The 22,878-nt window shown below is 41.3% G+C and overlaps 4 protein-coding genes across 7 annotated transcripts in view; 2 read left to right on the forward strand and 2 right to left on the reverse strand.

The window, feature by feature from the left end:
• LOC128874185 (cadherin-related tumor suppressor) overlaps positions 1 to 5,212 on the forward strand; it is an 82,958-nt gene extending 77,746 nt beyond the window's left edge. Inside the window, exons 21-23 of the mRNA XM_054118649.1 lie at positions 174 to 389; positions 500 to 4,924; positions 5,090 to 5,212. Coding sequence (XP_053974624.1) covers positions 174 to 389; positions 500 to 2,530 — 2,247 coding nt within the window. The 3' untranslated portion in view covers positions 2,531 to 4,924; positions 5,090 to 5,212. The remainder of the gene's footprint in view (positions 1 to 173; positions 390 to 499; positions 4,925 to 5,089) is intronic.
• Positions 5,213 to 5,438: 226 nt separating this feature from the next.
• Positions 5,439 to 10,450, forward strand: LOC128882549 (uncharacterized). Its single transcript, XM_054134177.1, has 8 exons — positions 5,439 to 5,966; positions 6,325 to 6,824; positions 7,180 to 7,356; positions 7,436 to 7,977; positions 8,628 to 8,700; positions 8,926 to 9,277; positions 10,033 to 10,242; positions 10,311 to 10,450. Exons 1-8 carry the CDS (start codon positions 5,675 to 5,677, stop codon positions 10,337 to 10,339), a joined length of 2,175 nt encoding a protein of 724 aa, XP_053990152.1. The 5' UTR covers positions 5,439 to 5,674; the 3' UTR covers positions 10,340 to 10,450.
• Positions 10,411 to 12,791, reverse strand: LOC128882585 (uncharacterized). The gene is made up of 4 exons (XM_054134232.1): positions 12,567 to 12,791; positions 12,132 to 12,452; positions 11,453 to 12,036; positions 10,411 to 11,351 (listed from the first exon to the last, which is right to left on the reverse strand). The coding sequence occupies exons 2-4, from the start codon at positions 12,417 to 12,419 to the stop codon at positions 11,345 to 11,347; spliced, it is 879 nt and encodes a 292-aa protein (XP_053990207.1). The 5' UTR covers positions 12,420 to 12,452; positions 12,567 to 12,791; the 3' UTR covers positions 10,411 to 11,344.
• Positions 12,792 to 14,237: 1,446 nt separating this feature from the next.
• On the reverse strand, positions 14,238 to 21,457 carry LOC128882507 (uncharacterized). Of its 4 annotated transcripts, none has more exons than XM_054134137.1 (10): positions 21,108 to 21,457; positions 20,870 to 20,991; positions 19,149 to 19,597; positions 18,800 to 19,083; positions 17,545 to 18,729; positions 16,742 to 17,034; positions 16,321 to 16,398; positions 16,002 to 16,206; positions 15,828 to 15,929; positions 14,238 to 15,759 (listed from the first exon to the last, which is right to left on the reverse strand). In XM_054134137.1, exons 2-10 carry the CDS (start codon positions 20,982 to 20,984, stop codon positions 15,420 to 15,422), a joined length of 3,051 nt encoding a protein of 1,016 aa, XP_053990112.1. In that variant the 5' UTR covers positions 20,985 to 20,991; positions 21,108 to 21,457; the 3' UTR covers positions 14,238 to 15,419. The 4 variants fall into 4 exon arrangements, with proteins under 4 accessions (XP_053990112.1, XP_053990104.1, XP_053990099.1 ...); XM_054134129.1 differs by having other exon boundaries at positions 16,321 to 16,410; XM_054134124.1 differs by having other exon boundaries at positions 16,002 to 16,398.
• Between the last annotated feature and the right edge of the window lie 1,421 nt (positions 21,458 to 22,878).

Below are 22,878 nucleotides of genomic sequence, written 5' to 3' on the forward strand. Positions count from 1 at the left end.
TAATTAAACCTAAAGAAACATTAGGTTTCGTAGACTTGCTGCGTGAAATCTAATGGTGAATGAGTGTCACCTCTCGCGTGCAAATAATAATCGAGTGTTAATAATAATAATAATAATAAATTAGTAAGCTCCTCTATAATTGAGAAAGTTTAGAATAAGACCGTTTCGCACAGATTTCAGAAAAGCACAGAAGGATGCAACTGTTGGAATACTTGTACGGAGGCTCGACGGTGTGGCAGAAGAATCGAACGACACGAGCCGTCAGCGAGGACACCAACTTCATAACCACCTCCTCTCTGTTCAAAACGATGGGGATAATATTCAGAACGGTGAAGCCCGACGGTATTCTCATATACGCCGCGACCAACAAACACTTTACATCCGTGGAGGTAAGAAGCTCCTAGGAAAAATTTGTACGGCCCGTCTGTGTTAAAATTAGAAAATATCGATATCGTTTTCCACAAAATCGATGCAATTAATTGAAATGGAACGTTTCTAGCTTCGCAACGGGCAACTGTTCTACGCGTCCCTTCTGGGATCTCCCGTGAACATGTCCGCGAGCATCGAAGGAAGCCTAGCGGACGGCCGCTGGCACAACCTGACCCTGCACTCCTACTTCCGAGGGCTGAGGCTGTTCATCGACGGGATCCAGACTGGCGAGGAACTCGACTCCGCGGGCGTCCACGATTTCCTCGACCCGTACCTGTCCGTCTTGTCGATCGGCGGAGTTAGCCAAGACCTGTACTACTCTCACAGCGCTGGCGCTAGGAGTTTCGAGGGTTGTCTGGCTAACTTCACCATCAACAACGAGATCCAGCCCTTCAATGGTTCCGGATCGATCTTCAAGGACGTGTTGTACCACGGAAAAGTGAACACCGGGTGTAGAGGACCGATCGGAATCAGCGCCGCGGCCACGGCCGATCCTCTGAGCATCGGGATCACTTTGGTCATAGTTTTCTTCGTGATCCTATTGATAGCGATTCTAGTTAGCTTCATCGTGTTCCGTCTGAGACGACAGAACAAGGAGAAGTCCGCGCCGTCGGTGGTCAACAAAAACACCAACGCCATAATGACCGGGAACCCGCTGGTGGGGACAGGAAACGACAACCTGATGTCTCGCCACGAGAACACCTACATCTCTGACACCTCCGACCTACGTGGAGTGGGGCACATGGGCCCAGAATTGATCTCGAAAAAGTACAAAGAACGGGAGATCAACTCGACGTCCGAGCATCGGCCGCAGAGACCCGACATCATCGAAAGGGAAGTGACCAAGTCGCCACCCATCAGGGACGAGCACCCGCCTCTCCCCCCGCCTGCACAATCCTCGTTGCACTCCCACGAGCACAATCCGGAGCCCGACATGCCCGAGCACTACGATCTGGAGAACGCGAGCTCCATCGCTCCCAGCGACATCGATATCGTCTACCACTACAAAGGCTATCGCGACGGCATGCGGAAATACAAAGCCACGCCTCCGCCTATCAGCAACTACGCCAATCATCACAAGCACGCGAGCCAACAGCACAGACACGCTGGACCGTTCCCGCCGCGAGCTCTACCGCCGCCGAATGTCAGTCAACCGACGGGACCGACTCAGAAGCTGCTCCAGAGCACGCCGTTGGCGAGATTATCGCCCAGCAGCGAGCTGTCCGCTCAACAACCGAGAATACTGACGCTCCACGACATCAGCGGCAAACCGTTGCAGAGCGCGCTCCTAGCGACCACGTCTTCTTCGGGAGGAGTAGGCAAGGACGCCTTGAACTCCAACAGCGAGAGGAGCTTGAACTCGCCCATCATGAGTCAGCTGTCTGGATCGACGGCCAGTCGGAAGGCGCCCCAATCGAACAACGAGAACTCGGTGAACAACGTCTCCTCGGGCCCCATGGGCCTCACTGCAGAGGAGATCGAGAGACTGAACTCTAGACCGAGGACATCGAGCCTGGTGTCGACCTTGGACGCCGTGAGCTCGTCCAGCGAAGCCAGAGGACCGCCTACGCACGGTCCTCTGCATCTTCACAGACGACACACGCCGCCCGTCGAGAGGCTCGAGCGAAGAAACTCATCGACCACCGACGAAAGTGGCAACGATAGCTTCACCTGCTCGGAGTACGACAACACCTCCCTGGTGGGAGATAAACGGTCCGATAACCCTTTCGCGAAGCAAGACGACGAGGAGGTGAACCAACGGAGCAACGAGTCCTCGCAAACGACGAAACCTCCCCTCCCACCCAACGTCAACTACGACGCGTTCGACAGCTCCTTTCGCGGCTCTCTGAGCACCTTGGTAGCCTCCGACGACGATCTGTCGACGCACATGGGAGGACTGTACAGGCCCTCGAACAACGGATCGCCATCGACGACCACCACCGCCCTCAGTTGGGACTACCTGCTCAACTGGGGCCTGAACTTCGATAGCTTGGTCGGTGTGTTCATCGATATCGCGGAGCTGCCCGATAGCGCCAGTCGCGTGCCAAGTACGCTTAGGCTCCCAGCCAGCATACCCAAGCCATCCGAGGAGTACGTTTGAACGGTGTTTTAGCGTTAGAGATCATTCGAATCGTGGTTCGAGACTTTTTAGGGTGACAGGGTTTCGGGAGACAGAGAACGAAGAGGGAACAGGCAAGTTTGCTATCCGAATAATAGAGAAGGGAGATATTGGGATATTAAGTTAGAGAAAATTCAGTGCAGCTGGGTGATCCGTTCGAGACTCTTTCGTCCAGGTAAACGAAATCTTTTGGGAGACGGAAACCCCGGAGTAATTAACTACCCCTTGAAAGAAGACGGAGCTACCAAAGGTGGGGGAAAGCTAAACGATGTGACAGCCTCGAGCGGCCAGTTGATCACACTCCGACTTGGAAGATGAACGTCTTCCAACGTCGGTGCTTTAAAAGTGTATTTAATCGACCGAAAGAAGACTCGCGATTCCGTGAGAAACGATTAATAGAACTTCAATTGCCGATACAGTGACGCGAACCAATAGACGTTGTTAGACTCGTAAGCGAATCGTTACGTTCTCCTGTGCGTCCGGGGACCGAGAACGTAACCTGTCTTGCCATAACGATAGAACCTTCGAGGACGATCGGTTTGTCGAATTCGTTCGCTGCGTCGGAACGATTGTGCATTTGTAAATAATCCGCGATTCGTTCGAACGAAACGAGACTCTCGCGATAGGGATAAATCTTAGCGGACTTTTCGTCGAATCTTAACGAATTTATGCCAACAAGTGCTCCCGTGCCGTTCAACCCCCTATCGCATGAATTATTCATTCACCTTCCGCGAGAACAAATCTCTTCGTTATTTATGCGCTCGATCCTCCAATTAACGCGTTGGCTGGCGAACTAATGAAAATTACGAACCAGTGGAAATTTCTACGAAGTTGAATCGTGTCTCGAGACGTTTGGCTTGGTATTCAATTTTTCACCGATCGAGTTAATTTATTTAATTCGTTAATGAAAAGTGTCGTAGTTGTACTTTATTATATAAAGAGTACAGGATGTACAAATAGCGGTCTATCCAAAACCCAATCGTTCGGCTCGTGAATTGAATCACCCACCGAACGAGACGTCGATCGATAAAACTGTTTTAAAATCGAAACCAAACGGCTCGAATACTCTATTTTCAATAAAAAAGACACCCATTTCTGGCTGACGTGGCGACCAACGCGTTAAACGATGAACGAAAACAATCGTATACGTACAATGCAACGGGGGAGGAGGGGGCTTACTTGTCCGGTAAATATTGCACGACTGTATTGCGAGCAATTATAAATAATTATTAAATACCAACGTCTGTAAATAAAGTACTTTTAAAGCTCTGTGCCAGATAATCTCGATACAGCCGCGCAATAACGAACGAACGGAGACGATATTTAGAATCGTACCAGCGCTTTCGCGGCAGTCGCGTCGCGACGACTGCAACCGCTCGTTCGACGTTCTCGTAAAGTCAGCGGAGAATCGTCGATGGTCGTCGAAATCGCGACGCGTACCGTCGGCAAAACGCGTTTCCTGTATCGTATAGTATTTCGTCGGGAACGTCGAACGGAGCGCGACCGCCAGACTGATTTCTTCCGTGACTCGAAGTGCTATCGTAGACTACCTGTTCACCATCGATCGTCTAAATTTTGTAAATTACGGGTAAATCGTTGTGTAAATATCGTACGCCTGGTCTGTACAAAGTGCGTGAATGAGTGTGCGTGTAACACCTAATCATCGATCGTATTAGCAATAAACAAAACATTTGTAAAAAAAAAAAAAAATAATAATTACTGTATTTTGAATTTCCATTGCTCCCATCCACGCTTGAGGCGATTTTTAACCGATTTCGAAAGGGAGGAGGTTGATCGATTCGACGATATATACATATTTGTCCAAATTGAACGACAAGTTTGATGTTTCCAAATAAATTTCTCGTTATAAATGTACACAAGTGGAAAGTTTATTTATGTACATGTTTGCAACGAAGCATTTATTCGGAGACGTGACAGCGACTATTTAATTTAGACAAATTAAAAGACATAGATGATCGACCGTGTCTAATAACATAATAATCTTCGAGATAGAATTCTATTAAACTTCGGACCGCTTTGAACTCGCTTCGAGTCCCCTATCGATACGATGTTTTGTCTCGACGAAACGACAGGCTGTCAATGAAATGACCGTTGAATTTACAGATGCACCGATAATATATATCTCCGAGAAATAACTATAAACAAGGAAGAGAACTCGTCGTGCGTAATTCGATTCATTAGTGAAATAAATTTTTGATCGTTTAGCATGTCCAGATAATGATATCTTCATTCCCGTCGTACGACGAAGAGCTTTTGAACAGCGCCTATGCGAACATAAGTCTGATCGCCGACAAAGCCTGGACCTTCGACGCGGGAAACCCGTTTCGAAAGTTGAATCGCTCTTTGTGGATTCAGGTAAAGTTCTCGCGGCCTTTCCAGTCCTTTCGACCAAACAAATACGAACAATTTACGTTTATTGCTATCTCAACCGTGCCAGTTATCCTAAAATCGATACTCGGACTCCCTTCGCGTGACGACGATTTTAGAATAATAAAAAAGAACGATGTTATTCCACGGCAGAACTGTAAGCTGACTGCAAAGTACAAGGAAAACGGTAGCTATCGACCGAGGCGCGTTCGCGACGTAATACCGGACTCGCGTTTGGCAACTTATGACGATTACGAGTACAACGAGGAACACGAGGGCCCTTACAGACCGCACGACAATGCGACGTCCGTTCCTCAGCCTAATTTCTGTTGGACGGAAGTCACCGAGCCGTGGATGCTGCCCGAGGTGGAGGAACGTTTCGCCTGGTTAATTGCTGGCGGGGCGCGAGCCAATCGTGAATTGTTAGCATCTCAACGTAAACGTTAAGCCGGCGACTGGACTTGCAACGGAACGCTGTAACGTAACTGCTCGGCACGAATTTTACGGTTCGACAGCAACGTTACATTACAAGGTCCTTTTTGGTATCACGAATGCTCGCTTCGAACTCTCGGCTGAATTCTCTCTCGATGCTTACCTACTCGGTTCAGTGAAAAGTAGACGATCAAAGAGGTTCGTCAAAAAACCGACAGACCAGTCCGTCCAGACTAAGCGAATGCTCGCGTTACATTACAATGTTCTGTTGCGAGTCAGTCGCCGGCTTTAGCGGATGCTTCCGAGATGGGCAAAATTCTTATCTGCTATTACTCGAATACAAATTTTGCCCATCTCTATTCCATAGTCCCGTGTATTCGACGGACCTGTGTTAACCTATCCGCGGGGGAATTGATCTTGCTAAGCTCAGCGGTAAGGCTGCCAGATCCTGAGGACCTATCGAACACGGGCCACGGTTTCGAGATGCGTTGGGAGGACTCTGCGCAGAGTCAACGCAACACGCGGAAGTCTAGCCCGATGAGGAAGAGCCACGAATCCAGAACCGAGTCGCGACTAACCAAGGAAACCAATCTGATCGGTAATAAACTCTCGAAGAATGCAGGATGTCTCAGAATTAGTGTAAGAATCGGAAACGAGGGGTAGCTGAGACGATTCCGAAGGACAATTTCCTTTGCAAAAATGTCGGATGGTCCTTCGTTTTTGAATTATTTTTTTTATACAATCCTGGCTCGAGCCTATGCTTCCGCGGCTGAGCGCGCGCTACTCGGGCGCTGCGATTAGTCGCTGGTTTCTCGTTAATAATTCAAAAACCACCATCCGACATTCTTTCAAAGGAAATCGTGATTCAGAATCGTCTCAGCTACCCCCGATTTCTGGTTCTTACACTAATTCTGGGACAGATTGTTCTCATTAATCGAAAAACGATATCCTTCAAGAGCCAGATCCAGACCAAAAATTCGTCTGCTACGGGCATCGACGTTACACCATCGAGAATCCCATGGAGATGCAGCTGCACGTTCGCGTGACCAGCGAGGCGGTTCGTAACCTGTGGAAGTCCGGTACAAGCCAGCAACAGTTCCCCCAACAGAGGATGTCCTCGCATCAGACAGCTACGAATCAACGCGAGCAAAGTTGGCAGAGCAAGGACCGTCAACAGCAATTCTATTACACGCTTCAGTATCGACCTTTGATACTGAGAACAGAATACCAGGCTGCGCGAACGGAGACCTACGGAATCCCCAGGAAACACCTGTCGCCGGTCCTCAGCCCGGAAGTGCCAGAGTTCTTTCCGAAAGTACCGCTGACACGGTTCACCGGCAACAAGGAGCAAACCAACAACCGTATGCGCTATTTCCCATCGTTGAACGAGAGAAGCTACCAGAACGAACTGTTCCCTTACAACAGGACCCACGAAAACGCTGGGGCTTTGTATCAGGTTATGAGTAATGCTTTTACTGGGTGTACATTAACGGTGTTCGATATTGCCGCCCACACCAACAACTACCAAACCTGTTCAGACAGTAGATATCCAGCCTGGTGCTATGATTTTCCTCCACGTAAACACAAAGTTGGAAATGACGTACTCGTCGGTGCAAAGAAAAAACACTTTTTCAACCATTTCAGCTTTTGACGAGAAGCGAGGACGCCACAGCTGACTGGTTAACAGTCAACCCGTACCGTACATAATTGTAAATACGACACTGTTAACGGTTTCAGAGATCATCCCCTCCTTCTTTAACCCACCCATGAAACGGTCCCCGTAAGTACGAACGAATCTCTCCGAATTTCAGACCACCAGAATACCACTGCTGCCAGCCACAGACACGACGACGTTCATCCGACCTCCCCAACAGTGGTACCAAAGACTCCCGCCCCCCACGCAAATACAAATATCCACCGCCTCATCGGCAATTTGCACGTCGGTGCAGCCATTGCGCCCAACGACAATCACGCGTCATCCCCTACAGGTTCAGGAACGATCGATTAGTCTTACCGAAACGATAGCAACGTTTTGTTTATCCCGTGTACTGATCGAGAACCCAACAGGTGCAAGAGAGGTTCCTGCAGTCGAGCCCGATACCGATACCGGTTTATCAGCACCCGGTCGAAATGTACCACGAGACAGGCCAGAAAAGGAAGAACCAAGGCGCCGACTTCAAGAATCTGATACTGTTGACGAGGAACGCCATGAAGGCGCATCGGGGCCAATCGAAAGTCCCACAGCAGAAGAATTACGTTCTGGAAACGAGAAATCGAAACGCCAAGTCGGAATCCGAGGTGCTTCAATGGCTGGACAAGAGTTGCCCGTCGAAGCCCAACGAGGCCGCGGTCGACACCTTGGCCACGGAGTTGAGGAACTTCGAGCGGAGATGCGACAGAAAAACGTCCGGTTCCGCGAAGGAAAAGGACAATTCGAAGAACGTGGAACGTCCCAAGACGGAAGCTGGGACCTCCGTTCAAGGATCCTACCCGAAATCGGCTAGCGAGAGGGACAAGAGCGAAGGTCGCAGCAAAAAGAGACTCTACAGGGACGTTCTAGCGAACAGCGCTGAGAACCAAGCTATGATGGAGAACGTATTCGAGAAAAGGTGCGAGCGAAGGAGCGTTAAGGTTAAGGGGCTTGGAACATCAACGAATGAAAAAACATCACCTTTCTTTTTTTTTTTTATTCATTTTTTTGCAAACAGAATCGAATTAGGAGCGCTGGAAGTGGTAAAAAAATTGGTTTGAAAGAAAATTCAATCTTTTTTTTTTAAATTTCTTGTTTCTTGCAAAAATTGAATTTTTTTTCAAAACAATTTTTTACCACTTTCAATGCTCCTAATTCGATTCTGTTTGCACATAACTGTCCGCAATCACTTAAATTTTAATGAAACAGAGTGATTTTTTTTCCCCATTTTTTCATGTTCCCCTTAAATATCGCCACTTTCTTTGTTTGACACGTTGACGATAACTTTCGTGAATATTTTTAACCGACTTCGAAAAAGAGGAAGTTACTCAATTCGACATGTATAAATATATATATATATTTTTTTTTAATACAAAGCTAGAATTTTGTTTGAGAAGGAAACTACGTAATCTAAGATTTCTCACAGGATTTGTTCATAGAACCTTATCGAAATACAGGAATCACGTCCGGATTTATTTTCTTTAACAGCTCATCTACTAACTGTACTTTTTATAAATTCACAGTCTTGACTTAGCGTTATAGTAATGTATGCGTGGTGGTTGATACCAGGTACGACGAATTGGAACAACAGGCGATAGAGCAGTACAGAACTTCGGAGGAATCTCTGGCGCTTAAATACCAAGTACGCTATCACAGTTACGCTATACAGTAGCGCTATGCATTAGTACACCGTCGCAATTAGTTGCTATCTCCTCTGTTTTATCGAGAAGCCCTTGATTCTACATCTAAATTAATTTATCGAATGGTATTCGTATAGTTTGTTTACGCTTACGCAAGTTTTAAACGACGACTGAAACTTCTCTCGATTTTATGCGAACTACATCGTACATTTAATTTTATTAATCAGGAGCTCGAACGTCAGGCGATGGAACAATACGGATGTTGCGGAAACGCGACGGAGGAAGGGTCGACGTCGCAGGCGTCGGCTGATCAGGAAGAAATCAGCGACACCAAAACTATCAAAGACACCAACTGTTCGGACGGGCGAAAGTGTTCAGGTTTTGGACGCTGCAGTCCCGTGAATTCGAACGAGAAAGATACTTTTCCGCGAGATACGTTCGCGCAGACCGAAAATAAAAGCGAAACGGACGCGATAGATAATCGACCGAGCGTCCTTTCGACTACGGCCTCCCAAAAAGTGTATCACGAATCGAAAAACACGTCTAAGGGTGCATCAGGTGATAAAATCGACGAGAATGGTAAATATAACGAGTGTACAGGTCTATACAGGATTCCAGTCGCGCATACGCGTCGAAAAAAGCTGAGCGCGCAGTGCCGTAACTATAGGAAACAATTTATCATTTCACAGCAACGGTTGACGCCAGAACCAGGAAAACCGTTTTTTCTTTTTTCTAGTTATAGAAAATGTGTTTTGTCTGTAGAATTATTTCAACCAGTATCCCTACGTTATAATTTATCCGCACGATTAATGAACAATTTTCATTTGTAATTCTATTTTTCTTCGGGGCGACTAAGATACTTTATTGGCGCTAAAACCAGTGCGCATGCGCGACTGGGAGCCTAATCTGCCATCGCATATGGCTGAGCGCGCGCTATTAAAAAATAGTTCGAACACGAAGCACCATCCGACATTTTTATTATACAAAGAAAATTGTGGTTCAGAACCGTCTCGATTACCCCGGTTCTTACACTAATTCCGGGACACCCTGTATACGTGCATTTACGTTCGATCGTTTACAACTATAACATCTTATATATTAGGTTGTCCCAAAAATTTGCTTTCGTTTTATTAATAGGTAATACATACACGATATTTTATGTTTTTTCTTACATTGCTGAATTGTGTACGATTCATTTTGCTCAATTACAGTTACAAAATCAATATCTAAGAAATTAGATTGTCTACTTATATAAACACTGCCGCACAAAATAATTGAGTGCAACTCGCGAAAGAAACTTTTGGGAGAACCTAATAAATCGTTCGAAATTTCAGTCCGAGGATCGTCGAAAAGGCCTCTGATACTGGTGTCACCCTACGAGAAACGATCAGAGGCCAGATTAACGAGAACAACGGACCTAGAGGAATTTTATTGTATCGCGCAGACGAATAAAAATATCTTCGATTATTATAACGATACGAAAATCGGCAAGTTGGGTGGCGGCGACGAGAACATAACTATCATTCAGTCGCCCAGAACGGAAGGTAGGAACAAAACAATACGAATAGAAGCTTGGATGATTAACTCCTTGTTTTTTTTTTTTTGCTAATAGTTTGGCTCTCCGGATTTTGGACTACTTAAGGACTCGAGGAAAGAGTGTAAACCTTGGAGTAAGCAATGAAAGTGTAACACATCGAAGAAAACAGCTACGGTACATGGATTCATGTATTTTATTATGTTAATAAATGCTTCAATACTGTGTCATTTATATACATACATATTCTTTTAATAAAAATGACTTGACAGTTGTCGTTGCAGAGCATTCCAACATACGTTAGCGCACACACACATATGCGTTGCACGTACACGTTTCGATACGAAAATGTGTTTCGTTACGTTTGTTCGTTAATAATTTGTAAAGCTGCAAAAATACCTATGCTATGTATTACAATTACGATGCACCAGAAAATTATCACTATAATCCTATATGCACTATAATCCTTAACAGCTGCTCGTATAAAACTTGTCGCTATTGTTCGAGACGTATATCGACGATGAATCCAACGTGAATATAGTGATCAAATGAAATATAGCCTCTTCAGTCTTTAGTCAAATACTTTTTGTATATCTGAGAATTTGTTCTAAGTTCTAAACGAAGATAATTAATCATTATCTTAGGAAGAGATGTATTATTAATTTGTAAACATTTCGTTTAAATAAAAATACGGATATAAAACGATTATCAAAATATTAAATATTCCTACAAAAGCCTTACGTTTGTTCGTTAGCTCCGATTATTTCCACTCGCACAATTGTACACACATCGAAAAAATTTTATCAATATTCATGTTGACCTTTGCGTTATAGCAATAAAGAAATTGCATACACCCCGTATGCGAACCTTACTACGTTCGATATGCACATATTTTACCCCTGACTAATAGTTCTTTTCAGTATTATACTTAGCTTCTCGTAGATTACGAACTTACTTTGCAACCAGCACACTCGTCATACCAGGATAATTTGCGAAGAGTTATCATAATTTGAGATCATAACTAATATTATATAGGTACTCGAAACTATATCTTAAAAGCAAATATATTATCCGAAGCAATAATAATCTGTACCACCATGGCGTTTATCGTTTCAGGAACTAAAATTGTATAAACACGTTTTAACGCAATCTTATAAGAACGATTGTAGTACCAGGTTTAATTAAACTTAATTATATAGAGCAGAGTCTAATATATCTACCAGTTATCGAGGAATTCGAAACCAGTCTTTGGTATAGTTCTCTCCTCCTCCTCCTGATTTAGTTGAGAAAATTGGAAACTACTGTAAGAACTAGGCGTTTCTAACAATGCGGTCGACTCGTTGATATCGCTTGATTTCGTGCGCGACATAACAACTAACGTATTCGATTGACTTTTATCGGTATCCGAATCTCTTTCCCTAACTAAGCTCTCCATATCGTCAGCTAGAGTGTTTTGTAGCTTCAACAACGACGTTTTATTCATTAACTTGGCAAATATACTTTCAGAGTGATCGTCGGCGTTGCCTTTCAACAAGTTGCTGCATTGTTCACCTTCAAACATGCTACTCGAAAAACAATCGGATTGGAAACGACCAACTTGGTGAGACGAAGCGTAAGGATCGCCTAGCGAATTCCCATTGTTTCTCTGTGATTTTGCTGGGCTTGAGAAATGCGGTGATTCTCCAAACTGAGCTCTTATTAATTTTACTTTCACATCTTCGTTCGAATCAATTATACTGAGATTCATTTGGGACTGAGTCATAAATGAAAATGGAGCTGAATGTTCATCGCTCCAGCGTAAAGTCTATAATATCACGTAATCTTTCATATATTTGTATATATGTTAATATATATAATTAAAATCAAATAAAATATAAATAAAATTAGTAATGTACTCACAGAACCGGTCTCGTCGATGACGTACTTCATGCCAGTCTGAATACGCAGCTTTGGATACCATTCTGGAAGCTCCTTGGTAAGCTCTACCTTCTTTAAGGTGTACTTCAACGCTACTTCTGGTTGAATTATAGTCTCGTTGATCGCTTGATTCCGCTCTGCTGTGCTCAACGTGTTCCACAGTCCTTCGTACGCTTCCTTTGTGGCAGTGATGTCTTCCCCTATCCTTTGCGCCAAAGGGTTTATACTGTAGAAATATTGTTCAGCCCTCGAGCTCAAGGTAGCACTCATACCGAAAGCTTCAAACTAATACGACTAAGGTATCTGCAATAATAAAAGAATAACATTAGTGACACCAATCTGGAAATAACAATGAATAGAATACAAGAAGTATCATAAAATTGATGATGAGATAGTTCCTAATAAAGGTTACAATACCAGGCAGAAACGTCTAATTATGAACAGATACGAGGACAGTCGAGCACTTAAGAGCCAAAATGCTCAATTACGAGAATTATAGACAGCATGAAATTAGACAATAGGAACGTCAGTGAAAATATATTCCACGCAATGTCCACAAGTCGGTTGACAGGCTGACATAGGCTGCCAGGACGCCCATAATTATGTTGGCGCGTGCGTAAATTTAAACCTACCACACTTTCACGCAAACCTTTTCCGTTCGTTTACAAAAACCCTCGAGTAACTTTAACAAAACGAAAATACTACAAATGATCGACTCGCGCGATAAATAAATATCTTATACTGCGAATACTCGATTCCCAAGAACGTAACGAACGCATAATGGTTACGCTTGGAAAGTGAATCGGAACACAATCGGACAATGAAACGTAATATATCGCTAATAGAAGTAAGTTCTTTGCAGAATATTCAATATACGACGATTAATAGGTAACGATAATGGATATATGAAATGATAAAGCTAATCTTAGTAATAGAAAAGAGTTATAATTACGTTCATCGAAGTAGAGTTCTGGAGAGCACCCATTTCAAGAAATCCCGCGTCGAGCCAATAGATACCGGAAGTGGAAAACTTAAGTTTCTAACGAAGCCAAGTCAAAATAGAGATTAAAATATAATTCATTCTTTTTTTGTATTTACTTACATAGACAATATTAATTTGGATAATGATAATGTCAATGTTAAAATACCTTTTTTATTAAAACAGGTAGTTTGATCTCGAAGTTGAAAAGATGTTTACCAAATTTTATTGTGATGTATTCACGTTTTTGAATTCAAGCGGGAGAAGCTTAGACGTGAAATGAACATTCTAGAAATGTAATTTTCAATTTTGGTATTGTTAAGTAAATACAAAAATATCAAACACTCGGAGAATAAACATCAATTATAAAAATGTCTTTTATATTTAATAAAATACACTTGAAATTTATGCAAAATTAAAATTTATTATTAAAAGTAAGATCAACAGATAACGTAGTACATTTCGTATGGGTTAGTCCATTCCAGTTCTACACGAAGTATGAACAGAGAATAACCGTTAGTTAAAATGTAAGTAAAAGTTTAATTCGTTTGCTAACTAAAATTAACTTGGATAGGAACATGTATTTAATCGTATCAAAGATTTCAAGGACCCATTTTATTGTTTTTCTTTAAAGTTATTAAAACTAACTTTTCGGAAGTAACTAACAATCGACATAAAAGGATACCGTGTTAAAATATTCAATAATAGAGTTGTTTAAACGTATTATTTATACGTTAGACAATATAATGCCCTATTATTAGCTGGAAAACTAACTGAATGTCACTAAAATTATCGAATAAGTCAATGTTTTTTTTTTTATTATTATCATACAAATATATACACATCGTTATTTTAAATCAGTTCTTGCGCGTTTAGTAACCGTTTTCGTACTCCATAATTTAAACGGAACGGATTGCTTACTTTAAAATGTACACAGTACACAAAAAAAAAATGATAATTATTTACAGACAACAATGTTTCGACAGGAATGATAATAAATAAAGAACGCGTGTGATATCATGAGAATTATACTTAACGGTGGCTGCTTTAAGTATCACTTACACAGTTATCGGTATTCTTTAGAAAGATATTTCAAGTATAAACGAACGTATGTTTTAATCGTAATCTATTTTCTTTTTCTCTTCTTACAAAATATATTTACAACCGGTAGTGTATCTCGGCAATTTGTTGGTGAATTACGAAACGAAACTGTCAAATGAAAAAAATAATCAACTCTTTTTATCTTATAGCTGTATCTCTGTATTAACTCTGCGCGTTTTTATCATTTATAATTATATTCTTTCATTCGAAAAACGGACGTGATTTAGTAACACTGCGTAATAATATGATTATTTACAGTACAGACAAATCTTTTCAAGTATCCGGGATATATTATATCTTTTCTTCGTTTTTTTCTTAGTAAAACAAATCTATCGATTAGGTACGTTAGTAACTCTCACTGCGGTATGTGTATTTGCATGTATACGTTTAGCGTTCTCGTTTAAAGGAATCATGATTTCGTATAAGTAAAACAAATTAAATCTTTTGCAAGTCTGAAAGCATAAAAAAAGTTTCCATTTCTCTCGTGTATGATTAAAACTCTAATAGTTTTGTATATTTGCATATTTTCGTAGATCGAACGATACACGTATAACTTGTCGTACTTCAATGGAAATGTGGCACAACTTCTTGGAACAATTATTTACCTACGCAACGTGCGGTAAGTTTTTCTTTTTTTTTTTTTTTATATATTCGATGTCTTTATTAAAAAAAAATATACTAGCAGTGACGATGATTCACGCGCGTATCAAATCGCGTATTAAAAACTTCTTTTTATAATGATATATGACATGTCCACATATTTATATATATACATATATATACATATATATATACATATATATATATATATATATATGTATGTATACATAATAGATATATACTATCTTCTCACAATGATTGTATATCTCAAATCTTGTTCTATATTATTCTAAAATAACACGAACGCCTCTTTAACCCTCGTTACAAATACTGTATTGCTTTAAGACTATGATAAACTAATAATAGATATGTAAACTGAACGGAAAAAAATACAAATATCAGAAGTAGCAAAAACGAAAAAGGGGAAAAAAAATTCGCATCATCTAATTCAACTAAAAAAATAACCCGTCGCGATAAGCAGGCAATACAGCGATACTCGTACAAGGAAATCCTTGATAATGAAATGTATAAAGATGGTTAATGGATTGCACGAAACGTAGGCCGAATCGTCCGTGTAGAATCGTCCACAGTTACCTGTTTGACAAATGTTTCAGAGGACCCAGACTTAGTATAGATGTAGCACCAAGTGCACCTAAATTAAAAGTATTAGGATTCCTTGCACCGTCAATCGTAATTATAGGCAATCCAAAGTAACCGCCTGTTTGAGCGCTAAGCTGCGCCAACGGTATATAGCTCTGTATACCGAGGTTTGATAAACGATTCAACACGTGAGGTGATTTCAAATCTACCACTGGCAATGCTAACTCTGCACCACCATTTTGTGCAACGGTATCAACTTCCTTGTGATACGCTTGTTTGTGCGTTATCAGCGCCTGAGCTGTCGGATATTGAGCAGGACAAAGATTGCACCTATCGAATAAAAAGTATCGCGTATGAGTACCGTAATCGTCGCGCGTAAAGACATTTGGTTAACTTACTTGTGAAGTAATTTACTTGGCGCACGGTGCGTAGCCATGTGCTGCGTTAATAATTCTTGATTCTGAAAATTTTTGTCGCACACTTGACAAGTGAGCAACGCTCTGAAATGATAAACGTACACAGTTATAAATGTAAAACGATAACGACAGAGTTCCCTCTCTAATGTATCTTACCGCGGAGGTCTTCCACGTCTAACCATCGGTATTTGCGGCGGACCGTCCTGCGTTAAATCGACAGTAGGTGGTCTTGGTGGTCTTTCCACTTCGTTCACAGCTGTCTTGTTTTGTTTATTCTGAGGAACGGCGAACTGACTTTGTTCCTGTTGTTTTTTTTGCGAACTAGCTGGTATGATAGAAATAGCAGAATTCAGATTGAGCGCTGTAACATGTAAAGGCTGCTGTGAAGGCATAGTCCTCTGTTGCTGTGAAAGTATCTGCTGTTTGTTTTGTTCGCTTGTTTTATTTTTATTTGCTGCTGGAGTAACAGTAATACCTCTGGCTGCCAGTACATTAGCCACAGCTTTTGCATCAGACTTCTTGCCGCCAGTAGCTGATGTGTTCTGCACTTGAGCTGGAGCGGAACCTTTAGATTAGTAAAATATGCTTTTTTATTCCTGCCGTATACCTCTTCCGCAAATAGCCATTTAAATTTCTTTTTCACGTTTTTCTCTGAACATGTTTAAATAAATGTACAAGCATGGATGGGTACATTCAAACGATTGTACTGCAATACGTAACTGAAATACATCTAGAGTACTAAGTATACGTATTCGGTCCTTAGAAGAGGAAAATTAAAGTAAAAAATAAATTTATAAAAAAAAAATGAAACTAATTTTTAGAAGAGGTTCGAACGCATAAATAAATCAATATATAATGTGCGTAACAGGAAATATCTGAACAGGTTTTAAAATTACCTGGTTGCCGTACGCTAAGCGTTATAGAATCCGTAAGATGTATGGTAGAATCGTTTCTATTCGTCTGTTGAGGAGTAGCGCCTTGAACGTTTTGTATGACAGGCACGCCGTCGTTTCTTTTTTGTTGTGCAATGACATGACAATCTGCGTCTTCGTTTCTATCTGGCAACAAAACATCCATTCGTCGTTGTTTCATAGCAGAGTTACTTTGTTGCTGAACTTGCATCGGTTGTTGTATAGGACGTTTCATGCGTTGGCGCGGAGATGGTCCAGTCTGCGGAATACGCGGTGCCCTATAAATACGTAGATGCAAATTAAACTGCTTAATAGTTTACCTAGAAAGGAATTAATAATTCTATTGTATAAGCTGATACAGTGGCGCCTTTCCAACTGGTGCGTCTGCTTCTCGATCCATATCGCTTCCAATCGATGTAAAATAGTGTATCGCAACAACCGCAACAATGATGTACTGTTATGCCTACCAATAAACCATTGAAGTGTCATCTTGCCGTGACCAGCGATAAGATTCTCATTCACGGATGCTCCTCGAGGAAATGCTTCCTCGCGACCGCTGCAACTAGATACTTCCTCTGTATACTTAAATTTGACTGTATCGCGTGTGTTGTCACTCTATTAATTAAATCTAATTGTGCGATTGGAATAGACGGCATAACAGTACAATGTGCGTTTGCTTATAGAATTACTAGTTCTTCGATAGTTATACATATAGAGAAGTGCCACTGTAGTACATATTTTTCTTTGTAAATACTCTAAATATATTTTTGAATAATAATGGTACTTGCCGACTACTTTGTGCAACAGTAGGATATCTTCCGCGCGACATTTGTTGAGACAATTGGGGATGCATTTGCGGTGGTGCACTCATTTGAGGATACGGACCTGGTCCATACTGAGGATATAGATGTGCTATATGGGGAGGGTAATGCATCCCCTGTGGACCAGGAACTCTATACAACGGTGGCCTTCCCGGTGGTTGTACAAAGTAATTTGGTCCAGGTATCATTGTATTAGCACCTGGCGGAAGACTTGGTGTCATTTGCGTTTGCGGAAGTGGCATACGTTGCACTTGTTGAGCCAATTGTTGAACGGGTGCGGGTAATTGTTCGAAATTAACAGGCGGTATTATTTGTTGTCCAGCGTTAGGTACTGTATTATACGTAGGAGAATTTGTTTGGTGCGGAGAAGTTAAAGGGGAATTCCTGCTTATTTGTTGCGAAGTTGGCGTGTTTGGAGATTCCATTGATACCGCGTGAGGAGAATGAGTATTTAAGTGAGGCGATGCCTGACTCAAATGAGGTGAATTTTGATTCAAATGAGGTGAATTTGTATTTAGATGAGGAGATAACTGACTCACGCTCGGTGAAAGAGGAGTTCCATGCATTTGAGCTTTATGCATAGAAACTTCCAATGGCGAATGAAAAATAAGATTTATACATTCGGAAACATTGCACTGATAATGGCCAGCTTTGCTTCGATGCTCGTCTAGATGAGCGATATCTTTAAATTTCTCGTTACAGACGCGGCAGGTACTAACAGTTTCTGCCAACTTTTCAAGCGAAACATATTCCGTTTCCGATGGTAAATTATTTGCTAATGTATCATTTTGATTATGTCGTTGATGATCGATCAAGTTTTGTAAGAGAGATCCCGCGCTCTCGATATTATTGTCGCTCCTATGTTCAGGCTGTTCTTCGTTTTCTTTAGAAATCGCATTGTTCTTGTTGGACAAATTGGTAGATAATTGGTTCCAATTGAAGCCTGTTGTCCCCTCGGTTGATTCTTCAGGCTTATCTGCATTTTCACATACCGTTGTACTATCTACCGCGTGATTTGAAAATGTAGAAGACTTTGAAATAATACTAATAGCTGGATTCTCTTCTAAATCGTGTATCATGTTGGAGTCAGGTTCTGCCTCGTCATCTTCTTCGATTCCGGAATTGTCAATTAATTGACTCATAGATCTAGATCTGAAAAGTTAAGCGATAAATTATGGTAACTAATATTTTACTAAGGAATCGCTTCGTTACGCGATATTACCCTGACTGTTCACCGAGCTTCTTTAGGTTTTCAATTGTTTCTCGACATGTTGCTTCCAATGCATCTGACTCTTCGTGATCTTCCGTTTCGGAAAGTCTTTTATCTGAATTATCATATTGGTCTGTACCTTGCAGATCATCGACATTTTGATCTTCTTTTTCAGATGGATTTGCCATGTCACTCCCTACACCTGAATCACCTTCATTTGCATCTATGGATGGTCTGTCATTATCTTCCAATGGATTATGATCATCGGTATTAAATTTAATGTTCCCATATTCATCCTATTAGCAATACTCTTTGTAAAATAATACCAAAAATATTTCTCGTATCGATTAACAAGACATACCTGTTGTTCTACCATCACGTTTTCAAATGGTTGATCAGCCGAGTTTCCTGAATCATTCTCCTGTCTTTGATCATTTTCTTTTGCCCCAGCCACGTCTCCTTGATGATAATTCTCCGTACCCAGATTAATATTGCTATTTACAACAGTAAAATCTTCCGATTCCGATGACTTTTTAAACTTAAGCTTAAGAGAATCAGAAAAATTCTGCTTCTTTAATGTTAATTTCAGAGAACCCCTCTTCTCAGGATCTAACCAATACGTGTTACTATGCTTCTTCTTTATAGCTTTTAAATTTGTAATCCTTCTCAGAACTACGCGTGCTCTTCCTAAATGAGTATGTATATGACAACGTAGTTGTTTCTTTGATACAAACTGTTCACCACAAATTTCACAATTCAACAATGAAGATGGTGCAGTGAATATTGAATTTTGATCATCTATTTGTTCATCTGAAATAAAATATACCTAAGAAATTACAATAAAACTATGCTGTATCAACTGTATTGTCACAACATGCTAGCATTGTTGTATAAAATTTATTTAAAAACAAAGAGGTATCGTAAAGATGGGACATCTAACCACCTTCTCGAGTGAAAATTTCCGAAAGAACGTCGACTTGGTAATTTGCCGCGCTTTCGTATCTTCTATAAAATCGATTAAACTAATATAATCGTCCGTAAACTCGTGTCGAAATTACACATCGATAACATCCATACACATTTCTTATTTCGAAGGTTCGCACAGTGTATCAACGCGCGTTCCCCGTGTTACAACGGATGTAAACAATCGATGCCAATGTATATGCAGCAACAGCGAGTTCATGCAAAATGGTTGTAGCAGTAGACAAGCTAGCGCAAGCGAGATAATTGCCCGTAGTTTTGCCGAGAATTGAAAACCGGACTCTCCAATCGATATTACCTAAAGAACGAATAGCATTGGCTCATTTCGTATTTCCACGAAATTCCCGCCGTAATGTAGCTCGTATCAAAACATATTTCACGCGATAGCATTGCAAACGTCCATAAGCTGTCTTTTACCGGTCGTAAACGATCGTGTTAACTCATATAGATTATATTTAAACCGAGAGACCAGTGAAATATTGGTGTTTGAGAACTCGGAAAAAAAGTAAGAAAATATTTTTCGTAAAACGGTTAAACTCGATATTGCTTGATTTTGCTAAGAGAAGGACATAAATCGAGATTTCATTGGAACTAAATAAAAACGTAAGTTGATTGTGTCACACTCAATATCAATGCACTAATAACAGTTGCAAATTTTTGTATTGTCAGTCATCAAAGGTATCCTAACCTTTCAACAGTTATAATACATACATTAATAATCATAATACATAATACGAATGCATATGAAAATATAAAGAAACAAATATAAACAGTCGTACTACGATGTATACATAAATATGAATAAATATTTATTCCAATTACGTACTTCAATTCATCTTCCTGAATGTTATTTTCTGTATACAAGTTGTGCGATAAAACTTATTTCTTAAAATGAAACATAAACCGCTAAGCATGCACTTCAGTGTTTCAGCGATATATCAGTCTCGACAAGTATACAAGTTTTTCTTAAATCTCAAGGAAGTAATTCGTAAAAATTACACTAAACTTTAATACCACTTGTTATGAGTGTTACATCGTTTGATTTTTGTGTATAATTTATATAATTGTATACTGCGACCGATATCTTGGAAAAGAACATACCAAATTTTTGTAAATCGTCCACTTTTGCATCGTCCACTTTTGCATCGTCCTTACAAATATTCCTTTGATCGGTAAATCTAAATTCCTCAATGTCTTGATCCAATGGATTGTTCATTTCCAATCTATAAATAAAGTTAATGTTTACTTTCTGTTATGATACTTTGTAAATACTGTGTAGGATCTGTTTACTAATAACAGCATTAATGTTGTCGTTTGTATTAATTCATGTCATACTTACAGGCATTGTTATCAACAATGCAAATTATCACAAGGTCATCAACAAGCGTTTATCTTGATATGAACGAACGTTCACTGCAAACGCGGTGTAAATGTTTACCAACACACATACAGTAATCCATGTAGCAATTAACAATTCACATGTTCATCACAATTACGATAGGTTTCACTGAGAAAAATCGTTGGAATTCCGTAGAACTGAACAGTGGTAAGACGTACTACCACGTTCGAACGTATCAATTAGCGTTCGTTAATGTTTACGATTGATGGCAAGGTGTTAAATGGAAATAAGGTCGATTAAACAATCGCGAAGTAAACTTTCAACATGCGTCAAACTTCGTTACGTTAACTAGGTAAGGTGAAACCATGAAATTTACTTTCGATGATCGGTGATTACCGTGACACGACGTCAGTGTACATTTATTGTTTACATGTGAAAAAAAAAATGTATCGAAGTCACGGTCTCATTCGGCTCATATGAAATTAGAGAATGAGAAGAAACATATACATTCTTCTGTCGTTATTCGTACGCTGATTTTTCTCCCGGGTTTCTTGCATTATGAATTAAGTATGGCTGCCAATTGTTATGGCATGATCACTGCGCTGTTTATGGCACGTTTGTTGTAGCGACATTCAACGAATATAAAATCGGCGCGTCAACTGCGATGCCTACCGTACCCAATCTGAACTTATTATTAGTACGTGTTATATCGAGCCGCCAATATGGCGGCGCCGCGATGAAACCCGCGCGTCGGACAGGATAATCAACTCAATGTGAATTCGTGCCGAACTGTTGAGGCGCGTTCAGCGACGGTTCAGTGTTCAGATGCGTTGTTTTGTAAGGACGCGCGCGCGCGCGCGCGAGGTAGCGTGCGCCGATCGCTGCAAACGCTGGGGCTTCCCTCTCCTCTCCTCTCCTCTCCTCTCCTCTCCTCTCTTCTGTTCCTGTCGTTCCGTTTCTTCGTATCTAACTTCTCCGCTGCACTACCGTCACCACCATTATCCACTTCCTCTCTCCCCCCCTTTCTCCTCTCTTTTGCGTTGTCTTTCTCGAAATCTTTACCTCCACCGGTGCATTTCCTTTATCAAAGATCGAAGGGTTCACTTTGGCTGCATGCCCCTAGTTATACAGGATGTATACGGTGAGCGTTATGACGCCATCACGTATGCCCTTCGAGCTAAATCCAACAAATACAAAAGGGTCGTACAACGAGATGTGCGCTGAAGCTCGAGGAGGAGGGGGAAGTAGAGAAGGAGCCCCAATTGAAATTAAGTCAACCTAACGTGCACTCAAGTATGAGTAGGGAACCAATCCGCTCATACCAAGTACTGCCGACGCAGGCGCAGCTCGAACGTTGCCGTGAAATTCTCTCCTCTCTCTCGCTCCCCATCTCGTTCCGTTCATCCTTCCATTTCGTACTAAACGAGCATCTCTTTTTCCCTCTCTGCCCACCAACCAATACTCTTATTTTCTTTTTCATTGTTCCTCGCCTTCTCCAACTATCGCTTCACGTTTTTCCTCCCGTACTCTCTTTTCTATCCCTCCAATGTTCCACGAAGTCTCGCAATTCGTACAATTCTTCGACAGAACCGTCAACGTTAACTATCCAATTGCCACCTGTCATCCATTGCACCTAAATGCCGTTGCAGCTGCGACGATTTACATCCATAATTCGTGACGGTTTTTCCGGTTCCACAAATCATGGCGGCGCTACATAATTCTCCTCCCAACTCTACGATTAAATTATCCGTACGTCTAGATATATTATCCA

Source organism: Hylaeus volcanicus, chromosome 1 (genome assembly GCF_026283585.1).
Source record: "Hylaeus volcanicus isolate JK05 chromosome 1, UHH_iyHylVolc1.0_haploid, whole genome shotgun sequence".
NCBI lineage: Eukaryota > Metazoa > Arthropoda > Insecta > Hymenoptera > Colletidae > Hylaeus > Hylaeus volcanicus.

What these genes read in the sequence shown, in the direction of transcription:
- LOC128882585 (XM_054134232.1), bottom strand. Translation starts at nt 12,419, where the DNA reads ATGAGTGCTACCTTGAGCTCGAGGGCTGAACAATATTTCTACAGTATA. An exon ending in TCATCGACGAGACCGGTTCT is followed by an intron (nt 12,037 to 12,131) that starts GTGAGTACATTA and finishes GTGATATTATAG; the next exon opens with ACTTTACGCTGGAGCGATGA.
- LOC128882507 (XM_054134117.1), bottom strand. Translation starts at nt 20,984, where the DNA reads ATGAACAATCCATTGGATCAAGACATTGAGGAATTTAGATTTACCGAT. An exon ending in GCTTAGCGTACGGCAACCAG is followed by an intron (nt 16,411 to 16,741) that starts GTAATTTTAAAA and finishes ACTAATCTAAAG; the next exon opens with GTTCCGCTCCAGCTCAAGTG. An exon ending in AGACGTGGAAGACCTCCGCG is followed by an intron (nt 15,930 to 16,001) that starts GTAAGATACATT and finishes TTATCATTTCAG; the next exon opens with AGCGTTGCTCACTTGTCAAG.
- LOC128882549 (XM_054134177.1), top strand. Translation starts at nt 5,675, where the DNA reads ATGGGCAAAATTCTTATCTGCTATTACTCGAATACAAATTTTGCCCAT. An exon ending in CAAGGAAACCAATCTGATCG is followed by an intron (nt 5,967 to 6,324) that starts GTAATAAACTCT and finishes ATATCCTTCAAG; the next exon opens with AGCCAGATCCAGACCAAAAA. An exon ending in CTCTGGCGCTTAAATACCAA is followed by an intron (nt 8,701 to 8,925) that starts GTACGCTATCAC and finishes TTTATTAATCAG; the next exon opens with GAGCTCGAACGTCAGGCGAT.